The 14,891-nt window shown below is 42.8% G+C and overlaps 1 protein-coding gene across 3 annotated transcripts in view; it reads right to left on the bottom strand.

Annotated features, from left to right (window-relative positions):
- The window catches only part of Col14a1 (collagen type XIV alpha 1 chain), a 216,402-nt gene that overhangs the window by 148,174 nt on the left and 53,337 nt on the right, over nt 1–14,891 (bottom strand). For all 3 annotated transcript variants that reach the window (XM_052160565.1, XM_052160567.1, XM_052160566.1), the window contains exons 6-7: nt 1,335–1,490; nt 369–488 (exon numbers count right to left, since the gene is read on the bottom strand). In XM_052160565.1, coding sequence (XP_052016525.1) covers nt 369–488; nt 1,335–1,490 — 276 coding nt within the window. The remainder of the gene's footprint in view (nt 1–368; nt 489–1,334; nt 1,491–14,891) is intronic.

Genomic DNA, 14,891 nt, shown 5'->3' with positions numbered 1-14,891 from the left:
GAAAGGAAGAGGGAGAAGGAGGAGGAGGAAGAGGAGAAGAAGGAGGAAGAGGAGGAGGAGGAGGAAGAAGAGGAGAAGAAGGAGGAAGAGGAGGAGGAGGAGGAGAAGGAGGAGGAGGAGAAGGAGGAGGAGGAAGAGGAGGAGGAGGAGGAGGAGAAGGAGGAGGAGGAGGAGGAGGAGGAGGAGGAGGAGAAGAAGAAGAAGAAGAAGAAGAAGAAGAAGAAGAAGAAGAAGAAGAAGAAGAAGAAGAAGAAGAAGAAGAAGAAGAAGAAGAGATGACTATGTCATCTATTAAAAAGAAGCAAAATAAGATACAATTGCTGTTTGGCAAGATATTTAGCTAAGAATGTTCATTGAAGAAAACATACCTGTTAGGGTATTTCCTCCTTTGTATGGAAGGCTTCGGACAGCGTCAATCACTTCATCTTTGGTGCTAAAGGCGTTCAAGTGCCACTCTATTCTAGGGTCCCCACTGTACTGTGCCAAGCCTGGAAAAGAAGGAAGGAAAAGTGTCCCAATAAGTTATGTGCAACTCAGGATCTCATGACTACTCAAGAAAGCAGTCTGAGTAAGGGCCTCGTCTGTCTAACCTTCTTCTCCTTACCTGGCTGTGTGCTTTCAAAGAGAAGACCTGGCATCAGCTAACGAACTCTAGTTGGGTGTACCTGGGAGTGGAGGGAGTTTACATATTTTCTAGTTATTTAGAAGCTATCAAAAATAAGGTATTTGGCATTTGGAAGAAAAAATGTCAGTCATGTGTAGATAAAAATTCTAGATTTATTTGTTGTCTTCTCAAAGAAATGGTAGTCCTTATTGACTTCTTAAAGGTTATAACCATAAAACTTTTATAGAAAATATATTATCATGTTGCTCAGAATATGACACAAAAATTTACAGGAGGTTTTTTCCCCTCTTTTTATCTTAACTAGAATTACCTTGAAAAGGATACATTGCCAAAATATTATTTCCAGCTTTTCAATTCAACATTTTCCTAGATCTGAGTGTTTCTTTTAAATACAGATGGCTGTGTGATACATTCTTATTACGGCTGTGTTCTAAAGCTTTGTTATTATTAATAGTAAAGGGAAGAAAGTTTCCAAAGAATTAATGTATTCAATAGTCGAGTAAATGATGGCATCAATTGGAAATTTTGATAAAGATAATATAAAATTGTTAAGGATTGATATTTACTGATCTGAAAATCTGCTTTCAGGAACACCCATGTAGTTGATCCTGTAACTTTGAAGGTAACTTGGTAAAAGGGTTCTAAATTTCTTAAGAATCTTCCCAGAAATTTTCAATAGCAACAAGATTCTATGGCCCAAAAGTTTTACCAATTCTTGTCTTTTCTGAGCCCACGTTGAATGCTGTGACCAGGTTTTCCAAGAAATTCCGCACTAGCCTGAAGTTGAATCTCCCAATACTCCATGATCCATCTACCAGGATGACAATGTCAGCGATGGCTGGCGTCTCACAGAAGAATTTTACTTCTGCAAAGTGCGAATCATAAAAGTGCGTATGTTACTGTCAGAACTTTTAACAGTGGGAGTCAATTTCAATGTCTTTCAGATAACTTAGTGCTAAGAACACAATAAAGTTCCATCAAAGCTGCCATCTTTTTTTATAACTCTTCCCTTAAATGCATTCTTCCAAGGAAAAATTTGTAGTAATGGTTGGCAGCAGACTTGAGGGTTCTGGAAACAGTTAGCAAAGTGTTGTCAGGTTCAGGCCAACCTGGCAACTCACCCTGCTGTATGCTTTAGAATGTGGTGTCTGTACAAAATCTTCCAGCCTTGGGCTTTAGCCTGTAGGAAATTCTTTCCAGGAAAGGTCTCAACAGTGTCAGTAAGGGTCATCTTCCTGGGATGGATGGGCTCATGGCTAAAAAGTGCAAAGGCCTCTCTCCTGCCCTGGTAAACCTGGGCTAGGTATTTAATCTAAAAATGGTACAGATACCACTAAGTAAGATGTTAATCTAAAAAAGAGAATGTTGGGGAAGGGTTCAAGGCTCTTGCCCAAGTCTATTTCCTGTGTTGATGTTGTTGTTGATGTTACTGTTACTGCTGTTGCTGGTGTGACTGCTGTTGTCGCTGCTGCTGCTTTTCATATTGTTTCTATGTGACAATAAGATTTCGCTCCTAAGGATGGCTATGTAACTGGTGTTTTCAATAGTTCAATGAGTATTTCACATAATGATCCATAAATGAAAGCAAGCTGTTGGCATGGCAACCCCAGGATCTGACCATCCTGGATGGTGCCCACCCACTGCAGGGATGCTGGGGAAGTGGAGAGGGAACCTGTCTTCACAACACAGATGGATGCCTGAGTTAGCACACATCTATGGATGATGAGTTGAAACCAACCTTTGTTCATAGAGAGCTAAGATTGTATGTAGCACATTCTTAGTGTGATTCATAAATACTTAAAAAAATACGGCATTTTTAGTTTCCTAAATATTTCAATTTTGCTCATCTTTGTTGGATTTTGTACTAAAATAGAAGTGTGTGTGTGTGTATGTGTGTGTGTGTGTGAGAGAGAGAGAGAGAGTATGTGTGTGTATATGTGTGTTAGTGTATGTGTGTGTATATGTGCATACATGTGTGTGTGTGTGTGTGTGTTTATATACATGCTTTTACCTTTTTCCAGACCAGAAAATCCCTACTTGGTTTAATGTCTTAGCATCAAAATGACAACATAACAATATTTAAAACATATTAAAACATAAAAACATAATTTGTATATTGAAAACCAATATGGAGAAAACCAATATGTAGAAAATCACAATCAAAGAACTGAGGCAGCAGCAATATGTGCTCACTGGTGTAACGGTGGCGAGACTATGGGTTGAGGATCCCAAATGCTATATAGATTGAATTTGAGGTCAGCTGCACAGGAAGTAACTCATACCTAGTACCATAAGTATCATTAAAACCCACAGTTAGGAAAGTCATTAGCCCTGGAGGAAGAATCTATCAATGTTGTTTTGCTAAATAGACACGTTGTCGAACTACCTTGGAAATATTCATGTTTATGTTATTAGACATTTATGGCAGTGGGAAGTAGCTAACGCCGAAATTCCTAACTGTTCAAACCACTGGGAATAAGCGACTGTGAGTACTCAGCCACAGACAATATTTATGTCAACCTCCTTCTCCAAGGCTCAAGGAAGATGGAGGATGAGCAGACAGAACTTATGAGCTAAAAGATGATGACGTGTGCTGTGAAATGCTGTCTTTGGAAACGGTGTGGCAGTTGCACACATAAACTAAGAGCAGTTATGGATGCCTGCACAAGATCAAGCAAGTCCGAGTTCCAGCAGAGTGCAGAAGGGTCCCTGATACCCACCCCTACCTGAGGAATCACTGGCAGTTAGTCTACAGCTGCCAAGGAAGGCAGTGCCACTTTTCTTTGAACAGGTGGCCATTGGTAGGTTGTCCGTGCCCCAGTGGGTAACACTACACCCATGTGCTTGCGGGCATCACTAACTGGATCCAGTGGGTTATGCCAAAAGTAAATGAATTTGGGACAGAAATGTATCAGATGTATCAGGAAAGGTTGGAGCTAGAGATAGGGGGTGGAGGGGTAGATATGGCCAAGATCCATCATATATGTCTGAAATTTTGAAAAACTGAAAAGACAAAATGCACCTAGGAGGGAAAGTAGATGGGGATTAGTGGGGAGAGGGCAGCCTGATCTGGTATTGGGTGAGGGAAAAGGACTAAAATCCCTGAGGGCCAGCAGATATAATGAAAACAGACAACCACAGGAGATAGGAGGTTGGGGGAACTCTCTAGAATGCATCAGAGACCTGGGAGGTGAGAGACTCTCAGGACTCAAAGGGAGGGACCTTAGATGAAATGCCCAAAAATAGGGAGAGGGAACTTATAGAGCCCACCTCCAGTAGGAAGACAGGGATCAAGTGAGTGGGGGGGGGGGCATCCAACAGTTAAAACTCTGACTCATATTTGTTCCTGTCTGAAAGAATTGCAGAGATGGAAATGGAGAGGAGCCTGAGGAAAAGAAGGTCCACCAATAGGCCCACAGTGGGATCCAGCTCAGGGGGAGGCCCCAAGCCTGACACTATTACTGAGTCTATGGAGATCTCACAAAAAGGAGCCTAACATGACCACACTCTGGAAGACGCAACAAGCGGCTAAAAGAGTCAGATTCAGATATTTGCACCCAATCCCTATGGTTGAATTAAGGAAAGGCTGGAAGATGCTGAGGAGGAGGAGGGCAACCCTGTAGGAGAGAGGAGCAGCAGTCTCAATTAACCAGGACCCCTGAGATCTCTCAAACACTGGACCACCAACCAGGCAGCACACACCAGCTGATATGAGGCCCCCGACATATATACAACAGAGGACTACCGGGTCTGGGTTCAGTCAGAGAAGATACACTTAACCCTCAAGAGACTGGAGGCCCCCAGGGAGTTTAGAAATCTGATTAGGTGGGTGGTGGGTGGTGGGGAACATCCTCATGGAGACAGGGGGGGTGAAGAGGAGGTATGAATGTGGAACAGTCAGAGAGTGGAGGCAGGGCAGGGGACTATGGAGTATAAATAAATAAATAAATAAATAAATAAATAAATAAATAAATAAATAAATAAATAAAGATGGCTGCACTAGTGTGGCTGGCAAGAAAGACAGGCAGTTTAACAAATTTGTCTTTGCATCCACCACACTGCATTTGCTTAAAGGAGCTTGATTTTTTTTCCAGACATAAATATGCATGGCAGAACCAGATCGTTTTACCAGATGAGGGAAAATGTATTTGCCAATGGACTACTCCAGTCGTCATTAGGGAAGCTCAGTAGTACAACTCAATCCAGAGGTATCATTTACATTCTTGGCCCTAATTTCCCCTTAGTTAATAGAAGAAAGATACCAGCTTTGCATTTGAGACTCAGCCGTACGGTAACTTAAGTCTAACGCAGGTACTGCCACAATTTGTAGAAGAGAAATTCCTTAGGTTCTGGACAGAATCTGGACAAATGGTTATCTTATGATGATCCAAGAGCCCGTTCTCATTAGGTTTTAAATGAAGAATGCCTACAAATGGCGTTGCTTTGTTTCTTTCCAAAACGTAATTGGGGAAATGTACAAACATTTTTTTTTTTTTAGAATTTTCCTTTTGCTTACACTTTGATGGGCTTTTTTGCTGCCTGTTTTTGCGATGCTGGCATTGAGCCTAGGGCCACAGTCCTCTGAGGCAATCACTCTCCCAGTGAGCTATCTTCCCAGGCTTAGAAAAGACCTCAGAGTGGTAATCCCTTCTGTTTATCCAGAAGAGTGAGGAAGCTTGTGTTTACTATTTTCAAGTGACTACCAATAAAAAAAATATCCTCTTGATTAAACTCACTCATAAATTAAATAAGTTATAACTAGGTCACAGTGTAATATAAAATGGAATATAAGTTCAGATATTGATAACTTTAATGATACTAAAGTTTAAAAAGCTGTTCACATTAACAAAACACCTTAAATAAATTTTAAAAACTACTCATAAGATCTATAACTACATCACTGGAAAGTCTGAGGCGAGAGGACCCCTGGGATTTGGGGTTATATGGAGAGACCGCCTCAAACAAACAGAGTGATAAGAAGAAGAAAAAATGACAACCAGGAAGAAACATCACACGGCGGGAAAAACTGGAAAACATGACTCTCAAGGATAAAGAACCATGGGCAGATGATCAAAAAGACAAGAAATTACAGCAGATGAGTGAACAAATAAAAACTTAATTATTTTAGTGGCCAAAATAAGACCATAGTGAAATATAATGTGTGTTTGCTCAACCAGCAAAAATTAATAGATGTATGGACGCTTACAATTGCTCCCAAGATGAAAAATTCCTCAGCATATATTTACCAAACCATGCTTGGAAACACTTGTTAAAGCTGAAAAATAACGAAGGAAAGCTACCACTGCGTTCACAAGTTGGATGAGTCAACATAATAATATCAATTGTTCTGAAATTGATCTTAAGATTTTAGCCCCAATAAAATCCAGTTAACACATGTTCTGGTTTGTTTTTATTGCTGTGGTAAGTCACTGACCACAACCAACTGGTTTTACAGGTCTGAGCTGACTGTGTAGGAATAACACAGCAGGGCAGGAACACTGATTTCACAGAGGCCAGGAAAGAGTCAAAACCTGAAGTAACTTAGAACACGACTGCCCCACTGACCTATATCCTGCAAGGAAACCCTGTCTCTACCTTCTGCCTTTTATTTCCTCTACACCATGGCAACATATTGTGAATCCATCAAGGAATCGGCCTACTGAGTAAGTCAGAACCCTCTCCTTATCTAATTGCCTCTAATATCACCGTCATGGACACAAGACATTAGTGTGCGCTTTACAAAGCTCTTAGGCACTTCGCAATCCAATCAAGTAGATAATTAAGTCAGGCGCCAAAGCATCACTGATCAGTGATCTAACACAGCACTATCCAATATTCTCTTCCTAACCTGGTCTTAGTTCTTCCTGGAGTGTCTTACTTCTTAAAAAGCACTGCACAGAAATGAGTAGTAATTGCCTTATGCCCATTATCTTTTATGTTGTTAAGTATGACTAAGCTATGACTGCCTACACACTTGAATAACATTATCTACATGTGCCTATGGAAGCTTTTCTTCTTGATGAGATGGCAAAGCAGGTTGTTTTGACTTCTGAGTGGAGGCCTCTGTAACCAATTGAATAGAGTCTGACTATAGCCAAAGACAAACTGGGAGGGAGCTTCTGCCAGCTGTCTAGACCCTCTGGGAACAATAGTTTTGCTTGCCTTGAGCTTGCTGGGGTTTAGTGTGAAATTGACACCACCAGCTCCAGCCTTCAGATTTGAACGAAAACTACACTGTTCTTATCTCCTGAGTCTCCTGCTGGCTGGCTGCCTCCATGATTTTGTACGCCTGTTCCTTATAAATCTTTTATTTACAAATGACCTTTTAATTAAAGACCAATATCAGTCCTATATAATAAGTGTTCTTCCTACTTCACAGAAAATAAATTGAGTAACTAGGGAGGGTAGGAACTCTGCCCACTCCCCACACACTGAGAAAGTGGAAAGTCTGAATTCAAAGGTAGAGCTGATTGGCAAAGCCTGGATGACTTAGCCAAATTCACTTCAAATGTTATCACAGAAGAAGAGAGAGAGACAGAGACAGAGACAGAGACAGACAGAGAGAGGGGGGAAGGAGACAGAGACGCAGGCAGACAGAGACAGAGATGCAGGCAGACAGAGTCAGATATAAGGAGAGAAGGAAAATTGTCAAGCTCCCCTTATGTAGAGTTATACATGGCATGAAATCAAACCCATAGGCATTGTCCTACAATTGACCCGCAATGTGCAACACCACAGCAACTTGCAGGAATGTGAAGCCCAGTCACGCCACCACAGCCGAGAGAACATTTCAGCTGCCACTCAGAGTCCTGGATCGTAACAATAACTGACAGCCCTATAAACAGCACAGTCATCGCATTCTCCTCTCTCGAGGGCCCGGGAGAAGACAGCTGCTCCCATATTTAAAGGGCTATCACCTTAGAAGATGGATTCGGAATTTCTATACGCCCACAGGAGTGTACGGGTGACAGATTTCAACTCAGTTACAACAACTCAACTCGACTCGATTACAGGCAGGAAGTCTGCTTTGAGGAGCAGCAAGATCTTTGTTAACTAAAACAGAGCAGCTAAGCATGTTGATACATAGCTGTAACCACAGAACTTGAGAGACAGGCAAGAGGATTCTAACTCACTGAAGAGCCAGCCTGGGCTACATAGTAACACAGACCCAAAAGAACATGCATGCTATATACACATTTATAAGTGGATATTAGTCATAAAGTCCTGGATAACCATGCTATCACCAACAGACCCGAAGAAATCAAATAACAAGGAGGGCCCAGGGGGCTAGAGAGATGGCTCAGCAGTTAAGAGCACTGACTGCTCTTCCAAGGTCCTGAGTTCAATTCCCAGAAACCACATGGAGGCTCACAACCATCTGTAATGGGATCCAATGCCCTCTTCTGGTGTGTCTGAAGAGAGCAATAGTATACTCATATACATAAATAAATAAATTTAAAACAAAAACAAGGAGGGCCCAAAGGAGGATGACTGGATCTTTCTCAGAAGGGGAAACAAAGTAGATATTGGAGGTTGATGGGAGGAGGGAACTGGGTGGAAGAGGGAATGGGGAGGAGAGCAGGGTGGGAGAAAAAGGAAGAGAAGAAGGAGATGGGGGGGGGGGGTTGGACAGACTCTGGGATGTGCCAGAGACCTGGGATGGGGGAGGCAACAAAAGGTCTATGGGAGCGACTCTAGCTGGGATTCCTAGCTCTAGGGGATATGGATTCTGAAGGGACCACCTCCTGTAGCCAGGCAGGATTACCAGTGCAGGGATAAGGACAGCAACCCACCCACAAAACCTTCCACCCAAAATGTGTCTTTTCTACAAGATGTGCAGAGACACAGACAGAGCAAAGCCTGAGGAAATGGCCAACCAATGAGTACCCTGAATCGATCGAGATCCCAGGGGCAAGAACCGATCCCTGGTGCTACTGTGGGTCTCCCAGCAACTGAAGCAGGGGATGTCCCTGAGTCTATTGCCTGCCTGCCTGCCTGCCTGTAGATCCTGTCCACTAAACGGACTGCCTTGCCTGGCCTCAGTGGGAGAGGATGCACCTAGTCCTGCAGCAACTTGATGTGCAGGGCGTGTGTGTGTGTGTGTGTGTGTGTGTGTGTGTGTGTGTGTGTGTTATTGTGTATGTGTGTGACATCCAGAAGTGGGCTTCTCTTCCTCAAAAGAGAAGTGAAAGGTGTTTGAAAAATGAGATGGAGAAAAGAAAGGATGGGACAACTGAGAGTCCTCAATTAGCTTCCCTTTGGCCTAACTATCTGGCTCTCCAATAACTTCCAAAGCTAAATCCTAAGAGTACTGCTCCCTGCCCAACCACAAAACTGAGCTAAAACTGTTGATTGTGCTTTGCAAAGCTTTTCTGATCTCTACCACTCTTGACTTGTCTGTATTTATTCCTCACTTCATGCCAACACAGTTATTCCTTCCATAACACCTCCAATTTTACTCACTTTACACACACACACATACAGAGAGAGAGAGAGAGAGAGAGAGAGAGAGAGAGAGAGAGAGAGAGAACCTATCTACCCTCTCAAAAGTGAACTTAACACAGCAAAGATATCTAGAATAGATTGATTGGAGAACACATGGTGCTCCCTAACATAGTTTATATGACACCAGCTTTAAATACTCGTTTTTACACTTACCCAGTTACTTCCCAGCTTTTTCAACAGTGACTCTAGAAAGGCTATTTTGTCTTATCAACTCTATTTCTGTTATGGATTTGATATAGTGCTGCATGTATTATGTTAATTCGGTCCCCAAAATTGCAGAAGAATCTGTACCTCCACGAGTATGACACTGAGGGAGCCTGCCCACCACCCCACCCCACCCCACCCCACCTCCCCACCCCACCACCACCACCACCTCACCCCCGCCCCCCCCCCCCCCGTTGATTTTGATTGCTAAAGAAAGTTGGCAGCAGACAATGGCTGGGTAGGGAGGCAGAGGCAGGACTTTAGGATTCCCCAACAAGGGACTGAGGAAGGAGCAGGAAGAGGGAGAGCGGCCATGCTGGGAAAGAAGGAGAAGCTACCCTTGAGGTATACTGGACAGAGAACGTAGCCAACACATAGGTGCTGGGAAACCCAGCCCGACAGGCCTGCAGGTCTAGGCCCAGAGCAGCCAAGATGGAATATAGGTTTTAATAAGTAATAACTCAGGAATATCAGAGGGGAATGTGTTAGACCTGTGGAGGTTTGGAGGTGCCCCAGCCATTGATCTGTTTAAGGCATGTTAAAATATAAGACTGCGGCTGGGCGGTGGTGGCAGCGGCTCACGCCTATAATGCCAGCACTTGGGAGGCAGAGACAGGCAGATTTCTGAGTTCGAGGCCAGCCTGGTCTACAGAGTGAGTTCTGGGACAGCCAGAGCTATACAGAGAAACCCTGTCTTGAAACTCCAAATCCAAAAAAAACAAAAAAATAAAAAAATAAAAAATAAGACTATGTGTGTGTCTTTCATTTGGGAACCCAGAACCCAGAAGGTAGTGAGCGGGGACACCGGGACAATTTGAGTAGTTACTTGGGTTCAGCAACAGTTTTCAGATACAGTTTTCTCAAAGTCTAGAGCCAGTGTGAAACAGTCCCATTTGCTTGCAGCTTCTCCTAAAGTATGCGGCTCTGCAATCGTACAGATGTTTTGCTGAATACAGGGCTGCCTACTTACTTTAGTTGTTCTAGGTAAATGCCTATGAACTCAATGGCTCAGCAATCCCTGTGACTAATTCACTAATAACAAGGAGTCCTAGACAATTCTAACCCCTTTTAATGCCAATAGTTTAACTCTGCAGGGACAGACATAGGGCATTCTAAAATAGTCTTAGATGAGAATTTAGGTACTGATCAGAGCAGCTCTACCATTCTGAAAAGAGATGGACTCTGCCGACATCACTAACAATGCTCATAGTAACCAAGTAGCTGTTTTAAATGTTACAACTTATTTCTCAAATGTGGAAATTTGAAAGTTTACTTTGCATGGAGCTAGGAGTTCTCACTACTGTAGAATTTACGAGTTGAAAATGATAAGTGGAGTTGCAAATTGGTACAACCACTCTGGAAATCAGTCTGGCGGTTCCTCCGAAAACTGGGTACGTCACTTCCAGAAGATCCTGCTATACCACTCCTGGGCATATACCCAGAGGATTCCCCACCATGTAATAAGGATACATGCTCTACTATGTTCATAGCAGCCCTATTTATAATTGCCAGATGCTGGAAAGAACCCAGGTGTCCCTCAACAGAAGAGTGGATGCAAAAAAATGTGGTATATCTACACAATGGAGTACTATTCAGCCATTAGAAACAATGAATTCATGAAATTCTTAGGCAAATGGATGGAGCTGGAGAACATCATACTAAGTGAGGTAACCCAGACTCAAAAGGTGAATCATGGTATGCACTCACTAATAAGTGGTTATTAACCTAGAAAACTGGAATACCCAAAACATAATCCACACATCAAATGAGGTACAAGAAGAAAGGAGGAGTGGTCCCTGGTTCTGGAAAGACTCAGTGAAGTAGTATTCGACAAAACCAGAACGGGGAAGTGGGAAGGGGTGGGTGGGAGAACAGGGGAAGAGAAGGGGGCTTACGGGACTTTCAGGGAGTGGGGGGCTAGAAAAGGGGAAATCATTTGAAATGTAAATAAAAAATATATCGAATAAAAAAATTTAAAAAAAAGAAAATGATAAGTGCCCAAGAAAATGAAGGTGTTCAAAGTTTGTTAAATACCAAGGGTTGTGGGGGATGAATGAGAAATATGTATGTCTAACACTAGGTCAAGTTAATCCTGTTGTCCTCCTGGTGCCTAGGACCCATCTAAGGAACAGGAGGATAGAGTGTGGGGCTCCCAGTTGTCACTGACTAGCTGATCTTGCCTCCTTTTAAAAAAAAAAAAAAAGTATAACCTATAACTCCTGGTACAGACAAGGAAAGGAAACTGAATTTTTTTCTTTCTGCTATATTTAAAGATCATTTCATAAATATGGCCTATCTAGGTCTTCTCCCAGATTCAGAACTTCTTTCCTTAAGTCCACAACAAGTCAACTCTCCACAGACAGTTCTAGAAGAGTCACGAGACACTAGTACAGTCAGTGTTGGTGATGTGATCAGTTTTCTAAAGACACAGACTGCAGCTACAGATTCAGCCAACCATGCAGTGAAAGTACTTTAAATATCATATCTGTGTTGAACATACACACATTTCTCCTTTTCCCTTGATATACAGTATAACAACTATTTCTATTACATTACTCTATTAGGTACTATGAATAATCCAGAGATGATTTGAAGCACATGGGAGGATATGTGTATTATATAATCATGTTAAGATAATTTTTCAGTTTTATTTTCTTAAGGGACTTTAGCGTGCTCAAGTTTGGGTATTTATAAGGGCTTTTAGAATCTGTCCTCACGGATGCTGAGGCAGACTATTTTCTTTTTAAAACATACACACACACACACACACACACACAGCAGAAATAGAAACACAACTTCCTTAAGTGCCTAATATAAACCAGACATGGTAGTGTTGACTGCCCTCTACAGCCCTACATGCTAATAGTGTGGGTTGTGCTCATTTGTAAAGAACAAAGTTGGAGCTTAAAGGGTTAAAGCATCCAAGACTACACAACTAGACAGAAAGTGGAGGGGGATGGTATTTCAGGGACTACTTGACCCCAACCCTGAAGGCTGTCTAAGCCACGCTGGCACAATAACAAAGACAGCGAGAAGAAAAAAAGTAAATTTTGAGACGAAAACTGCCGATGCAATAGTGCTTCTGTTTATTCTCCCAGATTCAGACTGGAAAGCGGCTGCTCTTCTGATGTCTTGCTGAGCCTGGCCCCACAGACTCCAGGAAGTACATGAAGCATGCACCGCCTTGAGCTTGACTTACTAGTTTCGCAGTGGCTCTGTGTTTCAATGACACATTAAGGAAAGCACAGAGCCAACCAGGGGCAACAAGAGGCTGGAACGCCGAACAAGAGGGAACCTTTCCGCTGCACAGTTGTTGCAATAGGTCAGGGTCTCCCAGCCTTGTAAAGTTATCCTCCCATCGGAAGACCTTCCAGACAAGTTTCTTGTCGGATTACTTCCTCATGAAATGTTGATGTCATGTACTGTGTAACTGTTTATGCATTTGTGTATACCTAAGCTATGAACATAAAAGGACTAAAGAATATTTTCAGCCTCTGCCCCAAGGACTGATGTTGCCCCTTTGAAGATTGTCTCACACCCACTGAAGGAAGAAGCATGTGTTAGACCACTGTTTTGCAAAGAAAACATCACTCTCCTAAAGCCAGGAGCATCTAAAGCCAAGGAGAGCTAACTGGGCAGGTTACACATTTCACAACATTGTGTCTGTCTGTCTGTCTGTCTGTCTGTCTTCAATTCTTTCATAGGGTGATTGTTACTGTCTGCATGGGAAATGTCTCCCAAGGCTGAGCTAACTTTGACGTCTTGGTCCCCAGCTAGTGATGCTTGGTCCCCAGCTAAAGTGAAGGAGCTTTAGGAGGCAGAGATGCACAGGAGGAACTGCGTCTAAAGTGATGCTGAAGGACCATGGCTTGATCTCGCCTCCTATTCTGTCTCAGTTGCCAGACCCACGGCCATGTGCCATGTGCCAATCATGCCGTCCTCACCATGATGTCCTTCCTGTAACTCCTCAAGTCACAAATAAAATCAGCAACGTCCTTCTCCCTTAAGTCTCTTCTTGTCAAGTATTTAGTCACAACAAGGAAAAGTAACTAATACAGTGCAAAAAGCAACCAATCTACTTTAAGACAATAGCACATGTGTTAGAAAAATCCAGAAAAATCATTAAATACAACTTCAACTCTAGTGAACGTGTGTGTGTGTGTGTGTGTGTGTGTTACCCCAAGTCCATTCTGAAGCTGTTTATTTCAATTACTTGTGTTTTGTTTTTGTGTTTGATTGTTTGTTTGTTTGTGTTGTTTTTTGTTTTGTTTTGTTTCAAGACAGGGTTTCTCTGTGTAGCTCTAGCTATCCTGGAACTTACAGGCCTGAATCCAGAGATCTACTTGTCTCTGCCTCCTGAGTGCTGGTACTACACGTGTGTGCCACCACCACCACCCAGCTCAGTTAATTGGTTTTATCTTGTTTTTATCTTTATTTTGTTTTGTTTAGATAGAGTCTCATGCAGAACAGTGTGGCTTTGAACTTATTATATGGATGAGGATAGCCTCAAGCTTCTAATCATCCTGTCTGTGAAGTGCTAGAATTACAGACATGATTCCCATGCCCCGTTTTATGAGGTGCAAGGGATTGAACCCTGGGCTTTGCGCATGCTAGGCAAACCCTCTACCCCATGAGCTACATCTGCATCTTCTTTTCAGTTCATCTTGATCCAATCATTGCACATCCTGATGTGGCCATGAGAGTCTTGTGTCTCCTTGCTCGTGGCACTTGATTCAGGAATGAACATATGAATGGAGAAGACCATGGCAACTCCTCTGAGACAGCTTCTAAAACAACTAGGCTAAAGGTGTTGTTCAAAAGAAGAGTGCTTGTCTAGTGTGCTTGAGTTCCTAGGTCTAATCCTCAGTAATGCAAGGAAGGAAGGAAGGAAGGAAGGAAGGAAGGAAGGAAGGAAGGAAGGAAGGAAGGAAGGAAGGAAGGAAGGAAGGAAGGAAGGAAGGAAAGGTGGGAAAGGTGGGAAAGAAGGAGGGAAGGAGGGAGGAAGGAAGGATTATCCAAACCTTCCCCATTATGAGACTGTAATCTCTTACTACCATGTAATTCTCTTAAAGAGAACTCCCCAGGCCCTTAGTAATTACCTCTGGAAACTTGCCTATGAATAAAGCCATCCCAGAAGAAAGCAAAGGAGAAGGGGAAGCAACAGAAAGCAGCTAACACTGGGCTGGGGTCCTAGGTGCAACAATGATTGAAACACAGGCGTGCATTGCCCAGGGACACTTCCTTCCATAACTGACCATATAGGCAGCACTGTGCCCCATACTCTGTAATAGTGCTGAAACAAGCAAGATCACTACCATCCGAACGAAGTGCAACACATGGCTCATCTGTTTGTGATGTTGCTGGTGAAGGCAAACCGACCGCATGGCCAGTCTTACAATATACAGCTCACGGACTAAGTACTGAGAATAATATTTGAAAATGCCAATAAGTGACTCCGCTTGAGGATTGTGTTTTCCATGAAATGTATGGGTTTGTGACAGTGTATATCTCCTATTCATATATGTTTCCGATACAACATTTGCAGTGTCATGCTAGC

This window comes from Apodemus sylvaticus, chromosome 17 (assembly GCF_947179515.1).
Source record: "Apodemus sylvaticus chromosome 17, mApoSyl1.1, whole genome shotgun sequence".
In the NCBI taxonomy this organism is placed as follows: domain Eukaryota; kingdom Metazoa; phylum Chordata; class Mammalia; order Rodentia; family Muridae; genus Apodemus; species Apodemus sylvaticus.
Note: the sequence above shows the minus strand (reverse complement) of the source record. Positions and strands in the feature narration are given on the sequence as shown.